Genomic DNA, 14627 nt, shown 5'->3' on the forward strand with positions numbered 1-14627 from the left:
GCTTCCTTCCTAACTACGTCATTCCTTAACTTGTCCAGTTTGGTTCTTTTTGAATTGTTAAACATTATTTTCTGGTCACACACTTAGACAATGAATTGGAGGTTACACTCGACAATGTGCGACTGGGAGGAATCAGGAATCTTTGCCCGCCATTTTGAAAAACTTCGACCAACTTGAGTGATTGAGTCAAAACTCAAAGGTGTGAGTTCAACATTCATGACCTCTGCGCGCTTTAAGATGCGGATGCCAGTCCACTTTCTGACAGATTTTAATTTTGTCTTCATTAGTAAGGAATTTTGTGACTTTTTCCTTATGCTTAACTAGGCTCTCACAAGACAAATATGCACCATACTAGTCAGTTTCACTCGATTATGTTCCTAATCCAGATACAGGCTACCGTATCTCACGACAGAACTTCACTGTACCACTCAACACAAAATAAATTTCTAACTTCTGAATGGAAATGCAAAATTCAAGCACAAATACGCTCACTGTGTTATTCAGCAATCTTGCTGCTAAACAGGCAAGCAAAACTGAACATTCCTTAGGCTAACGCTTGCTTCCCGAAGGTGCAACTTATCCTATGAAGTTCAGGTATTGAAGGTCTTTTTCTTTAATCATGCAACCGTAGCGATGGCTTTTACCCAAGTTAGAAACCGCATTTCTTTCGCAAGGGATGAGAAATAACGTTTTTGAGGCTAGGAAATATGTGATCGTACTCGTAGAAAGTGAAAATTTGTGACGCGATAAGTGAGGTATTTTTATGTAGATTTAATACGATGAGAATCAGGACTTCAAATTTACGACGTGCTAAGTGGGAAAACGTGTTTATGAGGAATGCACTAACGAGGTTTCACTGTAATTTGTTAAAAGTTTGTATCACAGTTCTTGCTGTCCTTGAAATGTCCATTTGGTAGTTAAAAAGGATTTGAACATGTTGTGTACCAGATTATGTTTCTTCACAAATTATATGAGCATGCTCAGACTATACAAGAGATGTAATATTTTGCAGTGCTGTAGAACGAGCATTGGCAGGTGTGTTTTACTGCATTATATAATAAAGGTGACCTGATGGAACATCCTTAGCTGCTATTACGATTAGTAGTAAAATTGAGTGGACAGCTGGGAACAGACCCACACGGAACTGAGGGAACATCCACCAATTTATTCTCAACCCAGACTTAAAATAGCTACACATATGGGCAATTCCTTAATCTAAAACTTCTTCCAATTTTACCACTAATCACCCTGTTCAGTGTTCCCACACAAAAATGTCCAGTAGGGTGAAGTCAGGAGAATGAGCTTGTATTACAGAAGAATACTGTGCTTTTGAACAGTATTTGTTAGGGATTACAATATTACACTGAAATGTAAAATTTTCTTTCTCAATCACACAAAAATCTACCTCAATTATTAATGTACAACCTATTGTTAATTAATAAAATAGATTTGTTTTTGTCCCTTCTGTCCATCATCATCATCATCATCATTTCCCTTTATCCAGCTACAGCCGGGTAGGGGCAAATATGGTTCCTCTCCACTTTCTTCGGTCTTTCCACCACTCCTCCTCAAACACTGTGTCCCAGTCCAGGTTCAGCAGCTACAAAAGGCGCCTGTCTCCATGTTAGGGTCTGCCTAATTTTGAACCTGGCAGGAGGTATAAAATGCCTATCGCTCGAAATTTGACTTATGAATTTGAGATTACCGATATTTATTCAACTGACTGGCAAATGGAACACTGATATTATGTGTTTGTTCTTGTTTACAGACAAACATTCCATTCCTATTGAACGTTTTGGAGAACCAGAAGTTCCTCAGTGGTACAGTAGACACTCATTTCATTGACGAGAATCCTCAGCTCTTCCAGTTCCGAAAGGCTCGCAACCGTGCACAGAAACTATTGAATTACATTGGCACCGTCCTTGTCAATGGCCCGTCGACACCACTGGCTACGTCTCTGAAACCTGCCGAAATAACTCCACATGTTCCAGAAATACCAATAGGTAACAATGATCTTTACATCCACAAGTGAAGAGATTTACTGCCTACAGCTGTAAGTACACTAACAAAGCCATAGAAAGTCATTCTGAGCACACAGGACAGGAATAATAGATGGAATGTTATTTATTCTTTAAAGAATTCATGAAGGAATTCCTCATTATTCTGGAAAACATTTTTTGAATTTTTTTTTTTACTATGGATATCCTCTTAATTTTAGTGATTAATTTATGTGGCTTTTAGCATTTTCAATAAACAAAAAATGTAGACAGAACAATTTAAACAAAAATAATGATCTATAATTGTGTGTTCTTTCATTTGGGAGCTCTGAAGATTTTTTTCCGTGGTTTCCCATTTTCAAACCAAGTAAATGCTGGGGCTGTACCTTAATTAAGGCCATGGATGCTCCTTTCCACTCCTAGCCCTTTACTATCCTATTGTTGCCATAACACCTATCTGTGTGGGTGCAACATAAAGCATCATTGCAAAAAAAAAAAAAAAATTAAAAAAATATTCTCTCCCTCTTTCTGTTGTATGGTTACTGAAGGATATGTTTAGCTGTTAGCTCTTGAGCAAATTCAAAATGCTGAAGTGTTTGTTTTGTTGAATAAATGTAATATTATTTTTTATCTCCAAATTAGTCAAATCTATGATTCAGATTGGCTTAATGATAGGAGCAAGAGTGGGGGAAGGGGGGGGGGGGGGGGTGTATTCCCAAAATCTTTTGCCAACTTTTATAAATAGTGTGGACTGTTTAAGTGCTGGTCCTTTGGTGTAGGGACAGCATGCCTGCCTCTTGATCGGAGTTCCCAGGTTTGATTCCCAGCCAGGTCAGGAACTTCTACCTGGATCTGAGGGCTGGCTCAAGGTCCACTCAGCCTACGTGATTACAAATAAGGAGCTATTTAATGGTAAGATGGCAGTCCCGGTCTAGAAAGCCAAGAATAACGGCAGAGAGGATTCGTCATGCCGATCACACGACACCTCGTAATCTGCAGGACCTTTGGCTGAGCAAGCGGTCTCTTGGTAGGCCATGCCCCTCTGGGCCTGTTCTGCCATAGGGTTTGGTGTGATTTCGTTTTTGGACTCTCTAAAGCCTTCATAAACAATCTTGCCACAAGAATGCTTAAAAAGATTCAATTTGTGTATTTAGGAACCATGTTATGGGCCTTAAGACATTTTGCCAAGATTTTTAAGTTTGATCTCTAAATACCATTATGTATCACTTTAATGTCAGCTACTCAGGCTAGTGTTTATTATGAGCCCTAGTTGAAGGGTTCAATCCTGGCTCAGTCCAGTGGCATTTGAAGGGGCTCAGATTAACTAACCTCATTTAGGTATATTTACTGGTACATTAAAGATCATCTCCTGTGGGTCAAAATTCCAGCACCCTGATGTCTCCAAAAACCACAAAATAATTAATGGGACATGAAACCAAACATAAATATTTTTAAACAAATAATAACAGTATTTGGCAAGGCAATCTAGGTGTGAATTTGTAAGCAACAGAGAAGTTTTTTAAATGAATATAAAACACCTCCCAAGTATTTCTACCTTCAAACTGTTTTTCTGTGATTACAAATCTAAGACCCGAGATCTGGAAAATCGCTTTCAGTTTTTCTAGTATTGGGATGAAGAGGGTTAGGACAGTGGTCTCAACTAAGATAACTTCTAGTTTAAAAAAATTATAAAATACCTAATCAGAAAGGCTTTCTATTGCTCAGAAGTAAATTGTCATTTTAATTTCTGTCCTTACTTTCAGAACTTGTAAATATATTAAGTCTTTGATATGGAAATACTTATCTGCTAACCATTATTTATAGATTTACTTTCCATTTCTAATATAACAGTTCATAAATAATTGCATTTGTTGTGTTTATTAGAATTTGTGCAGGTACTGTATTGTTAACTAAGCAAGTTGTAAATTATCTAAAACATCTTTTTCTTCTAATTACTGTACTTTTCATCAAGTCTTACGTTTAAATAATTATGTTTCAAAATGTTTCCAGCAGTAAGTTTTGTCATCACATCCATTCCATCTCTTCATGTAATTGGGAGCATGATGATCATTCTTCATAGGGAATAATAATAATAATAATAATAATAATAATAATAATAATAATAATAATAATAATAATAATAATAATAATAATAATAACAATAACAATAATAATAATAATATCACTTTTATGGTAATATTTGTTCATTTTACAGAATTATCAGAACTAAAACTAAATAAAAACAATCTCTAAAAAATGAGTTAGCAACTTATTATTTTATGTGATATAGTATTAATACAATGAATATTTTTTAATAAGAGCTCAAAAATAATGAGTTAAAATTGTACTATTTATATGAGTGGCATTGACTTAGCTCAGGAAACAGTTTGGTGGGAAGAAACTGTGTGTAGAGTTCAGGCAAGCAGAAGAAACATCTTGGTTTTACCAAGATAAATCTAGCATTTTGAAGTTTTGTTGCAGTACCCCGAGGATATTGCCTGGGACGTGAAATTAGCTCATCCTTTCATTAGGATTAGGGGAGTAGGCCAGGTGTTTCTACTTATGAAATTCACATCCATTAATCTTTTGAGGCCCTCTTACCTGGAGGCTTCAGGTTCATTTTCTGGCCAGGTTAAGGATTTTCCCCTGGATTTGAGGATTGGTTCAAGGTCCACTCAGCTTACATGATTACAATTGAGGAGCCACTGACTAAAACAGCGGCCCTGGTCTGGAAAGCCAAGAGTAATGACCGAGAGGATTCATTGCACTGACCATATGTTGCGGTTACTTGAGGTATTGTAAATATCTTTCGGTAATACTTTGTAAATATTTAAAAATCTCACCCATGTAATCGTATATACAGCTGTAAAAAAAAACTCCATTGAGGAGCTATCTGACAGTGAAATAGCAGCCCCGGTCTAGAAAACCAAGAATAATGACCGAGAGGATTTGTCGTGCTGACCACACGCACCTCGTAATCTGCAGGCCATCAGGATGAGCAGCAGTCGCTTGGTAGGCCAAGGCTCTCCAAGGGCTGTAGTGCTATGGGGTTAGTTAATTAGTTGTAGATGTAACAAGTCCTAAGTATTTAGATGTTTTGCACCGTTGAAGAAGAGAGCGTTTGGAGCTCTCAAAACATGTATGGATGGTAGTAAAATAAACTGTTAAGTATTGACAGGGTGGAATAAAGTGGAATAAAGGGAGGGTGACATATGAAATGTGTATCCGAACCCTTTTAGGAAACTTTTGGAAACATTAAATATTGAGTTAATGCCAATACGGTTAATTGAGTTAATGCCAATACGGAATAAAAACAATGATATTTATGTTGTAAATTTCCTAGTTCTTGAAATCATATAAGAAAAGCCTAGGTATACAATTGATAGGGAATCTGCCACCTAGGTGACATACAGGTCAATGTTGGATGAACTGAAATGTACCTGTGAGGAATTTCAGTCATACTCCCAATTACAAGTCATTAATCTCATTTTTGGTCCGTATTGACAATAGTGATTACATACAATTTACAAAATATACATTTAATGTTAACCTAGTCAATACTTACAATACCACATTTTGTGGTTAAATATTTATAAATGATAGAAAGGTTGTGAACATGTTTTGCCCTTCTTAATGGGCATCATCAGCACTATGAATAACCTTAAAACAAATAATTACAATTAAGAACGTTTACAATTATTGGTCATATAAAATTGGAATGAGATGTTGTGATGTTAAAAGTTATTTTCGATATCATGATTAGAAAGTTTGACGCGAATGTTACAAACACAAGTTAAAACTATAGTAGTATATTTTTACAATATTGTCGAAAAAATATATATCGGCATTCGTCTGGAATTGAAATGGATCCTCTTCTTTTAATTTTTGGTGAAAGTCAATGTTATTGTCGTGTTCACCACCAAGCAGATTTGAAGAAAAAAATATGTAAAAAACATCTGTTCTTATTGTAGAAATTAGGTCAGGAATGAACAGTTGGTGTTATTTCTTGAGTTAAATTGGTTAAAACACTTTCAGGTGAGAATACGTTGAAATGGAATGTACGTTGAAAATTTATCCGATGTACAAGTTGGAAAGGTTAACGCTATAACAGTAGTCTTCCAGATTGTTGTGTAAATCTCAATGGTTAGAATCGAATGCCGTGGAGTGTCTGTCTTGTTCTATTATTAGCGTTAGTCTGACTGGCCAGCTAATAACAGAACAGGATAGACACTCCACGGCATTCGATTCTAACCATTGAGATTTACACAACAATCTGGAAGACTACTGTTATAGCGTTAACCATTCCAACTTGTACATCGGATAAATTTTCAACGTACATTCCATTTCAACGTATTCTCACCTGAAAGTGTTTTAACCAATTTAACTCAAGAAATAACACCAATTGTTCATTCCTGACCTAATTTCTACAATAAGAACATATGTTTTTTACATTTTTTTTTTTTTTTTTTTTTTTCAAATCTGCTTAGTGGTGAACACGACAATAACATTGACTTTCACCAAAAATTAAAAGAAGAGAATCCATTTCAATTCCAGATGAATGCCGGTATATATTTTTTAGACAATATTGTAAAAATATACTACTATAGTTTTAACTTGTGTTTGTAACATTCACGTCAAACTTTCTAATCATGATATCGAAAACAACTTTTAACATCACAACATCTCATTCCAATTTTATATGACCATAGTGCTGATGATGCCCATTAAGAAGGGCAAAACATGTTCACAACCTTTCTATCATTTATAAATATTTAACCACAAAATGTGTTATTGTAAGTATTGACTAGGTTAACATTAAATGTACATTTTGTAAATTGTATGTAACACTCCCAATTGTCGGTACTTACCTCTCTTCGCTGGACATACATCAACAAACTATAAGTATATCAACAGAGGTGGTACATGCCAAGTTAATATCCTGCCATGCTCATTTCAGAACATGGGTACATCTACCAGCATCTTGGTTTCTATCGCTTAACTGTTTATTTGGTGGAGTCTTGTATTGATTTTATCTTGGCTTTAAATGTCTTCAAATTCGCAGTCTGAATTTCATTTAAAGAAACATTTGAAAAGGTATTAAAGCATTCAAAAAATAAAGCAGAAGCTTGATATAACATGGTTGTCTGGAAGACTTATTTCACCTCCATGTGTATTACATACAGGGCAAGTCCACTAAGATGTTTGCGTGAGATAACCTGTAAATTTTTAAAGGTTTTCACTTTCAATAATTCTCTTACATGGGGTTCATAGATTATAAAAATGCTTTTGACTGCATACTCTCATATTACCGGGAGGCCCCAGGTTCGATTCTCAGCCAGGTCAAGAATTTTTACCTGGATCTGAAGGCTAGTTAGAGTTCCACTCAGCACACATAAGAATAACGGAGGAGCTGTCCGACAGCGAGTTAGTGGCCTCAGCCTAGATAGCCAGGAATAACAGCCAAGAGGATTTGTTGCATCGATCACGCATCACCTCGCAATCTGTAAAAAAAAAAAAAAGGAAATGAGAGTTGGGTGGGTTCAGGTAAAATAACTGTAAAGTACAGGTGTGAAATTAGCAAATCTGCTTGCTAGTACATTATCTAAACCTTTAATATCTTATGGCTTATGTTACAGTGAATTCCCCCGAGGGTTCAGCAGCCGAGTTAAGCCCTCAAGAGGGTGAGCCATGTGTGTGAAGCATGTTGAGTGTTGCCCCTAAGAGTGTGTAATTGTTCAGTTGTGGAGTTAGAAATGTGAAAACTGAAACAGGACCATCCCAGTATTTAAACAATAAATTCTCATTAAAATATGGGACAGAAAATCCAGTCCATAAGTTTGTTTCTTTCTTCTAGGCAGTTAAATTTATTAAGGAATCATTATAAAAATCTCTTTGCATGCTGAGGTTTGGCTGATAAACAAGAACAGAAATTGTTGGAGTTTTTACCTCAGGTTTGGTGAAGTCCGACTTTTGGACTACCAGTAATTGTAATCATGGTATGAAGAGGGAGATATTTGTGACCAATATGTTGTGGATAAAAATGAAAAACATCAGAATTAACACAAAGGTAGGTCGGGAACAAACAAATGAGTCAGGTCAAATATATAGGAAGAAGGGAATGAAAAGTAACATATTATTTGATAAACACAATTACAGGCTGATAGGAACTGTGTTGAGTGGCTGAGATCTTAGAGCACTGACTTTCCAAACCAGAGATGCCATGTTCAATCCAGGCTCACTCCGATGGTATTTGAAGGTGCTCAGAAATATCAACCTTGTATCGGTAGATTTATTAGCTACTGAAGAAACTCTTGTGGGTCAAAATTCCCAGTCTCTCAGTATCTCCAAAACTAAAGTATTAGTGAGAGTATTATGCTTAGACTTGGATGTTGAGCAAGAGTGATATTAAGAGGTTAAGAAGCCTTTGAGATGTGGTTTTGGCATCCACTGAAACGGATGAGTTGGGTGGAGAAGACGACCAATACTGAGGTATTGAACACTGTTGAAGAAAAGAGACAGCTGTTGAGTCAGATTAGGAAGAGACAACTTTCTTGGATGGCAATAATAATTATCAAATTAATGTCATGTTCACCTTTTCAATACTATATTATGCAATATTATTGAATTACATAACTAAACTAGGGACTAGTTTCAGCCTTGGCTGGCCATCTTCAGCCTTAATGTAATACATCTAATAACTAAACAAATGTACAAACACACAATTGACATTAAAATCTGGGATGAACTATGTGTTAAATTTGAAAAATAAATTAGGCTCTAAATTCTTAGCATCTGGAGTATATTCACCATCCACACTCTTTCTGCATTAATAATCATAGAATTGTTAGTTCTATCACTAATAATCATTACAATTTCAATTGCAAAACAGGAACTGGTAAATGTTGTTTCTGTAGTCAGATCAGCTATCACCAAATCTACATGAGTGGTGTTCGCAGTATGCAAGCCACTGGACGCCACTGTAAATAACCACCAGCTGACACAGAACTGCTAGATGGTGTTTCCACATCAACCAACATAAATAAAATGAAATGTTCCCGTAGTGCTTGTTAAAATCGTGCTCAAATGCTGTTGGACATTGTCAGGACAGCACATGAAAATATGGTTAAAATTGACACATTCTTAATTTGTGGCTGGTATAAATTTGCAATTCATTGCGGTGTCCATGAAGTTAACCTGAATAAATGATAGATAAAATTAATGAATTGAAGGAGAGAGCGTGTTAGTCAAATGGCATAGGTTATACGAGACTTACCTCTTGTTATGGGATGTGGCGGGTGGCCTATTCTTGTGTGCCTTATACTAACGGTTGTGAGATTCAAAGGAAAGGGAAGGGGCGGGGCAAGGGGTGAGGGGGTGGGGCAAGAGGAGAGGTCATGGAAAGGAGATGGGGTGGAGGGGAAGGGGGGAATTAAGGTGGGGTTGAAGGATGTGGGAAAAGAGATGGCTGCTAAGGAAAGGTGCTGTGAAAATTATGAAAAACTGAATTATGACTTGTTGGTTTGACATTTCTAAAAATGGGAAGTCAAATAGGATATTTGGTTTTTCTGAAATCATAATCTTAATGACATTTCAGAAAAGCCAAATATCCTATTTGAACTTCTAATTCCCATTTTTAGAAACATCAAACCAACAAGTCATTATTCAGTTTTTCATAATTTTCACAGCACCTTTCCTCAGCAGCCATCTCTTTAAGCACATCCTTCGGCCCCGCCCTAATTCCCCCCCTTCCCCTCCACCCCCTCTCCTTTCCACGACCTCTCCCCTTGCGCCACCCCCTCACCCATTGCCCCGCCTCTCTCTCCTTGCTCCGCCCCTTCCTTTTCCTTTAAATCTCGCAACCGTTAGTATGAGGCCCACAACAATAGGCCATACACCACATGCCGCAGTGAGAGGAAAGTCTCATATAACCTATGCCATTTGACTGACATGCTCTCTCCTTCAATTCATTAATTTTATGTAATTTTAATCTATCATTTATTCAGGTTAATTTCATGGACACCACAATGAATTGCGAATTTATACCAGCCACAAATTAAGAATGTGTCAATTTTAACCATATTTTCATGTGTCGTCCGGACAGTGTCCAACAGCATTTGAGCATGATTTTAACAAGCACTACGGGATCATTTCATTTTATTTACGTTGGTTGATGTGGAAACACCATCTAGCAATTCTATGTCAGCTGGTGATTATTTACAGTGGCGTCCAGTGGCTTGCATACTGCTAACACCATTCAAGCAGATTTGGTGATTGATAATCTGACTACAGAATCAACATTTACCAGTTCCTATTCTGCAATTGAAATTGTAATGATTATTAGTGATAGAACTAACAATTCTATGAATATTAATGCAAGAAGGAGTCTCGACGATGATCTTACTCCAGATGGTAAGAATTTAGAGCCTAATTTATTTTTCAAATTTTACACATAGTTCATCCCAGATATTAATGTCAGTTGTGTGTTTGCACATTTTTTTAAATGACAATTATGTGTTTCTACATTTGTTTAGTTATTAGATGTATTACATTAAGGCTGAAGATGACCATCCAAGGCTGAAACTATCCCTAGTTTAGTTATGTAATTCAATAATGTAGTATTCAAAAGGTGAACCATTATGACATTAATTTGATAATTATTATTGTGATCACAATTAAATACGGATCAAAACCATGAAGTTTATATCCTATGATTTCTTGGATCGGACATAGGCTTAGACATAGGAATATGTTGATGGAAATTTTGGAAGGTAAAATACCAGAAAAATGCCCTCATGGAAGACATTCATGATGACATTTCTTGTGAACTCAGGATGCAGGAGCTATGCAGACGCAAAAACTTACTGCACAGGATCGACCCAGTTGGAGAAGACTCATCGCAGAGGCAAACAAGTCATTAGACTGAATTACTCAAAAGAAGAAGAGAGATATAAAATAAAGAACATATTGAACACAATGACTGGTTTATGCAGGAAGAAGGAGCAACAAGAAGATGAAAGAAAATCTCATCACCTTCATATAATGCTGTATGAGTCCGGCTCCATAGCTACATGGTTAGCGTGCTGGCCTTTGGTCACAGGGGTCCTGGGTTTGATTCCCGGCAGGGTCATGAATTTTAACCATCATTGGTTAATTTCTTTGGCACGGGGGCTGGGTGTATGTGTAGTCTTCATTATCATTTCATCCTCATCACGATGCGCAGGTCGCGTACGGAAGTCAAATCGAAAGACCTGCACCTAAAATGTATATAGGAAAATATTTAATATTTATTTCCACCTGTTCAATACAACACAAGATGTTGGCATTTAAGTTAAAACATTTTTTAAATGTGAGACATGTTTCGCCTCTTACTGTGAGGCATTTTCAGTCACTATCAAAACCTTATTATTTTTGTCAGGCATCAGGTTAAAATTATTCTAAAATGTGTTTGATGATGATTATAGGTGAGATAAAAATTTTACAGTTATTGAAAAAATGTTCATGAATGACTAAAAATCGAATATAATGATAAACTCATGTGTGGTTCACTTGATGAATAGTACATCATTTGATGGTACAGTAGCATAGATGATGGCTTGAAGCCTTAGTCAATACTAGATATCTAACACATAGTGGAAGGCATATAAAAAAACATTTCAGTGAGGATATACAATACATTCAAATGATATTTAAAAACTAGTGTATTCTTAGGTAGTACACTTAAAGATGGAGGTGTCATATAATTATAAGCGACAGTTGGTGGCTTAAAACCGTAGTCAATGTTTGAAGTATAAGTCAAGTAACATGCTAATAATAGTGAATAAATATGAAATAAAGTACATTGTTGAATATGAAATGTAGAGGAAAAATATTCCAATTTGCTGGGCAAATATTATTTAATGTTAGCATAAATTTGCCCGTGATATTTAATGGTCAACAGTTCATAGGTTATATATAGATTTGTTTGGCGAGATTGTGTTGACACAAAGTTTATAGTTAGCTTAAATTTATTTTAAGTCATCCAAGTAAGTTTGTAGAGCTGATTGATGAGCTGTTATTCTCTACGTTGGTTTGATTTTGACGCGAAGGTTGAATGGCTGTTGTTTTCTTCATCTGAATGACAATATATTTTCAAAACATTGATAGTGGAAATTTATATTATTGAAGATATTGTGGAAGTTTGATGGGGCTGTTGAATTATTGTTGTGATTGGTTGGTTCTATGGCGTTGTTGGCCCGTTTGACTTGTTGTGTGAAGCGTTATCGGGATAGTGACTGAAGATGCCTCACAGTAAGAGGCGAAACATGTCTCACATTTAAAAAATGTTTTAACTTAAATGCCAACATCTTGTGTTGTACTGAATAGGTGGAAATAAATATTAAATATTTTCCTATATACATTTTATGACACTTTCAATACGGACAAAAAATGAATTTCATCACTTGTAATAGACCTGCACCTGGCGAGCCGAACATGTTCCAAGTTCCGTATCTTTCTACATTTTATCTGACTTCTTTGTTACTGATTCATTTCCATTACTGCAATGAAAACAGCTACTTAAAAAATTGTAACATCTCCAAGGTACTAACACCTTTTTTTCTTCTTCTTCTTTTCCTATTGTGTAGATATTTTGGAACCTGTCGACTGGTATGATCTTTTTCTCTTTGCTTTTTGTACTGTATTTTCCATCTTCTTTCTACAGTCTTTCTCATTTAGATTTTGCTAATCACCTAACATCCTTCTCTGTAGAATTATACTTTTCCTATTCATCAACATAAATGAGAACTTTGATATAAATAGAACCAGTTATATTATCCACTAAATTTAAACATTCTGTCACTTCAGTTTAGTGGTTTTGGAATTATCTTTAATAAACATAAGAGGGGACGATAGAACAAATTAAAACGGAGGTTGTGTTTGAATATTTGCAACTAACTTTTTTATTGCCTTCTCCTCTGTATGATTACGATAATAGTGAAAGACTAAACCAGATTGACAGTATATTACAATTAGTGGATTGTGTGATTGATTTGTATTTATTTATTTATTTATTTATTTATTTATTTATGGAGATTCACCTAGTAATGAGTTATTACTGTAAATGTTCAGGCAAGAAAGCTAAAAAGAATGAAATATACATGCATAGAAATCAGAAAGGGTGCCGCATCTGAACAGATGCAGATGTAACCCCCATGGAGAGAAACATCCATCACAAGTCCATGTTCATCAGAGGAGGATAGGGAAAGAACAATGTTGACTAGCGAGGAACAGTAGATGCTGCTACGAGGTATAATAATAATAATAATAATAATAATAATAATAATAATAATAATAATAATAATAATAATAATAATAATAATAATAATAATAATAATAATTTCATGTTGCTATTTCTAACCGAGTGCAGCCCTTGTAACCGAGACCCTCAGATGAGGGTGGGCGGCATCTGCCATGAGTAGGTAACTGCGTGTTATTGTGGTGGAGGATAGTGTTATGTGTGGTGTGTGAGTTGCAGGGATGTTGGGGACAGTACAAACACTCAGCCCCCGGGCCACCGGAAATAACCAATGAAGGTTAAAATCCCTGACCCAGCCGCAGAATAAACATCTTTTCCAAACAAGAACGAGAGGCAAGATGTCCTGTTCTGATGACCTCCATTTTTTAACAAAGGAGTCTCCAAAGAACTTTTATTATTTGTGCTTATTGTCCTAATGTTTTTTCTTCTCAATTCTTTCTTTATACAGCTGAAGAGGACCACTAAGTGGTCGAAACATGTCCTGTAAGTGCTAATTTATATTCAGTTTTGTCTGAGGCAATAATAAAGTATAGATTAGGTGGTTATTTTACTAACTTCTTGATTATATTCATCGATACGGTCATGAAATGGACAACTTGTAATTAGGAAGCCAGATCGAACAGTTTTGAAACCATAAATCCTAATAAATGTGCCATAACGACTGTTATCATTCATTTGACCTTTCTTGCCTTTTTCTGCTATACTACCACTGCTTACAGTACCATGTTTTTCCTGGTGGCAAGACTTGGAACTAAAAGGTTTTGTGGCATACTTCATGAGCGCATTGCTTAGTTAGCATAACTACAAAATTTCAGATGCCTACGATCATTACAGCCCATGTCAGTTTAATTGTAGACACCTGGTATAACAATGCCTTATTTTCTCTACTGTCCCCAGTAGTCAATGTCTAGTTCTAAACAACAATCACCACCATTTTATTTCCATCCTCCTGTGATGAAGGCTGCAGCTGAAACTTCTGAACATGTGTTTTATTTCATGGGTGCTTACCTGTTCCGTCTGTTTCCTATGCATAATTATGCTCTACACAACTTGAAGTTTGTTCAGTGAAAAATTAATGACAGTTTACAAACAAGAATGTTGAAAATAATATACTAATTGGTTTTAAAACTTGCTGCTTATCCAAATAGTGAAAGATTGTTCTATAATGTGGTATAATAATTCTATCAGCATGTTTTGGGGAGATCCCAATTTTCTCATATTAAATTGACTGTTCAAAAATTTCCTAGAGAACCATACCCATTCCTAAAGAAATCGCAAGCATGAAAAATTCAAGTTTTTAAAAATCAAGTATGGGATTTACCATGTGTTTTATATAA

General features: G+C 35.8%; 1 protein-coding gene across 1 annotated transcript in view; it reads left to right on the plus strand.

Moving 5' to 3' along the window:
- PCB (Pyruvate carboxylase) overlaps positions 1 to 14627 on the plus strand; it is a 293805-nt gene that overhangs the window by 215540 nt on the left and 63638 nt on the right. Inside the window, exon 10 of the mRNA XM_068229657.1 lies at positions 1769 to 2003. Within this exon, the coding sequence (XP_068085758.1) occupies positions 1769 to 2003 (235 nt within the window). The remainder of the gene's footprint in view (positions 1 to 1768; positions 2004 to 14627) is intronic.

Source organism: Anabrus simplex, chromosome 11, assembly GCF_040414725.1.
Source record: "Anabrus simplex isolate iqAnaSimp1 chromosome 11, ASM4041472v1, whole genome shotgun sequence".
Taxonomy (NCBI): Eukaryota; Metazoa; Arthropoda; class Insecta; order Orthoptera; family Tettigoniidae; genus Anabrus; species Anabrus simplex.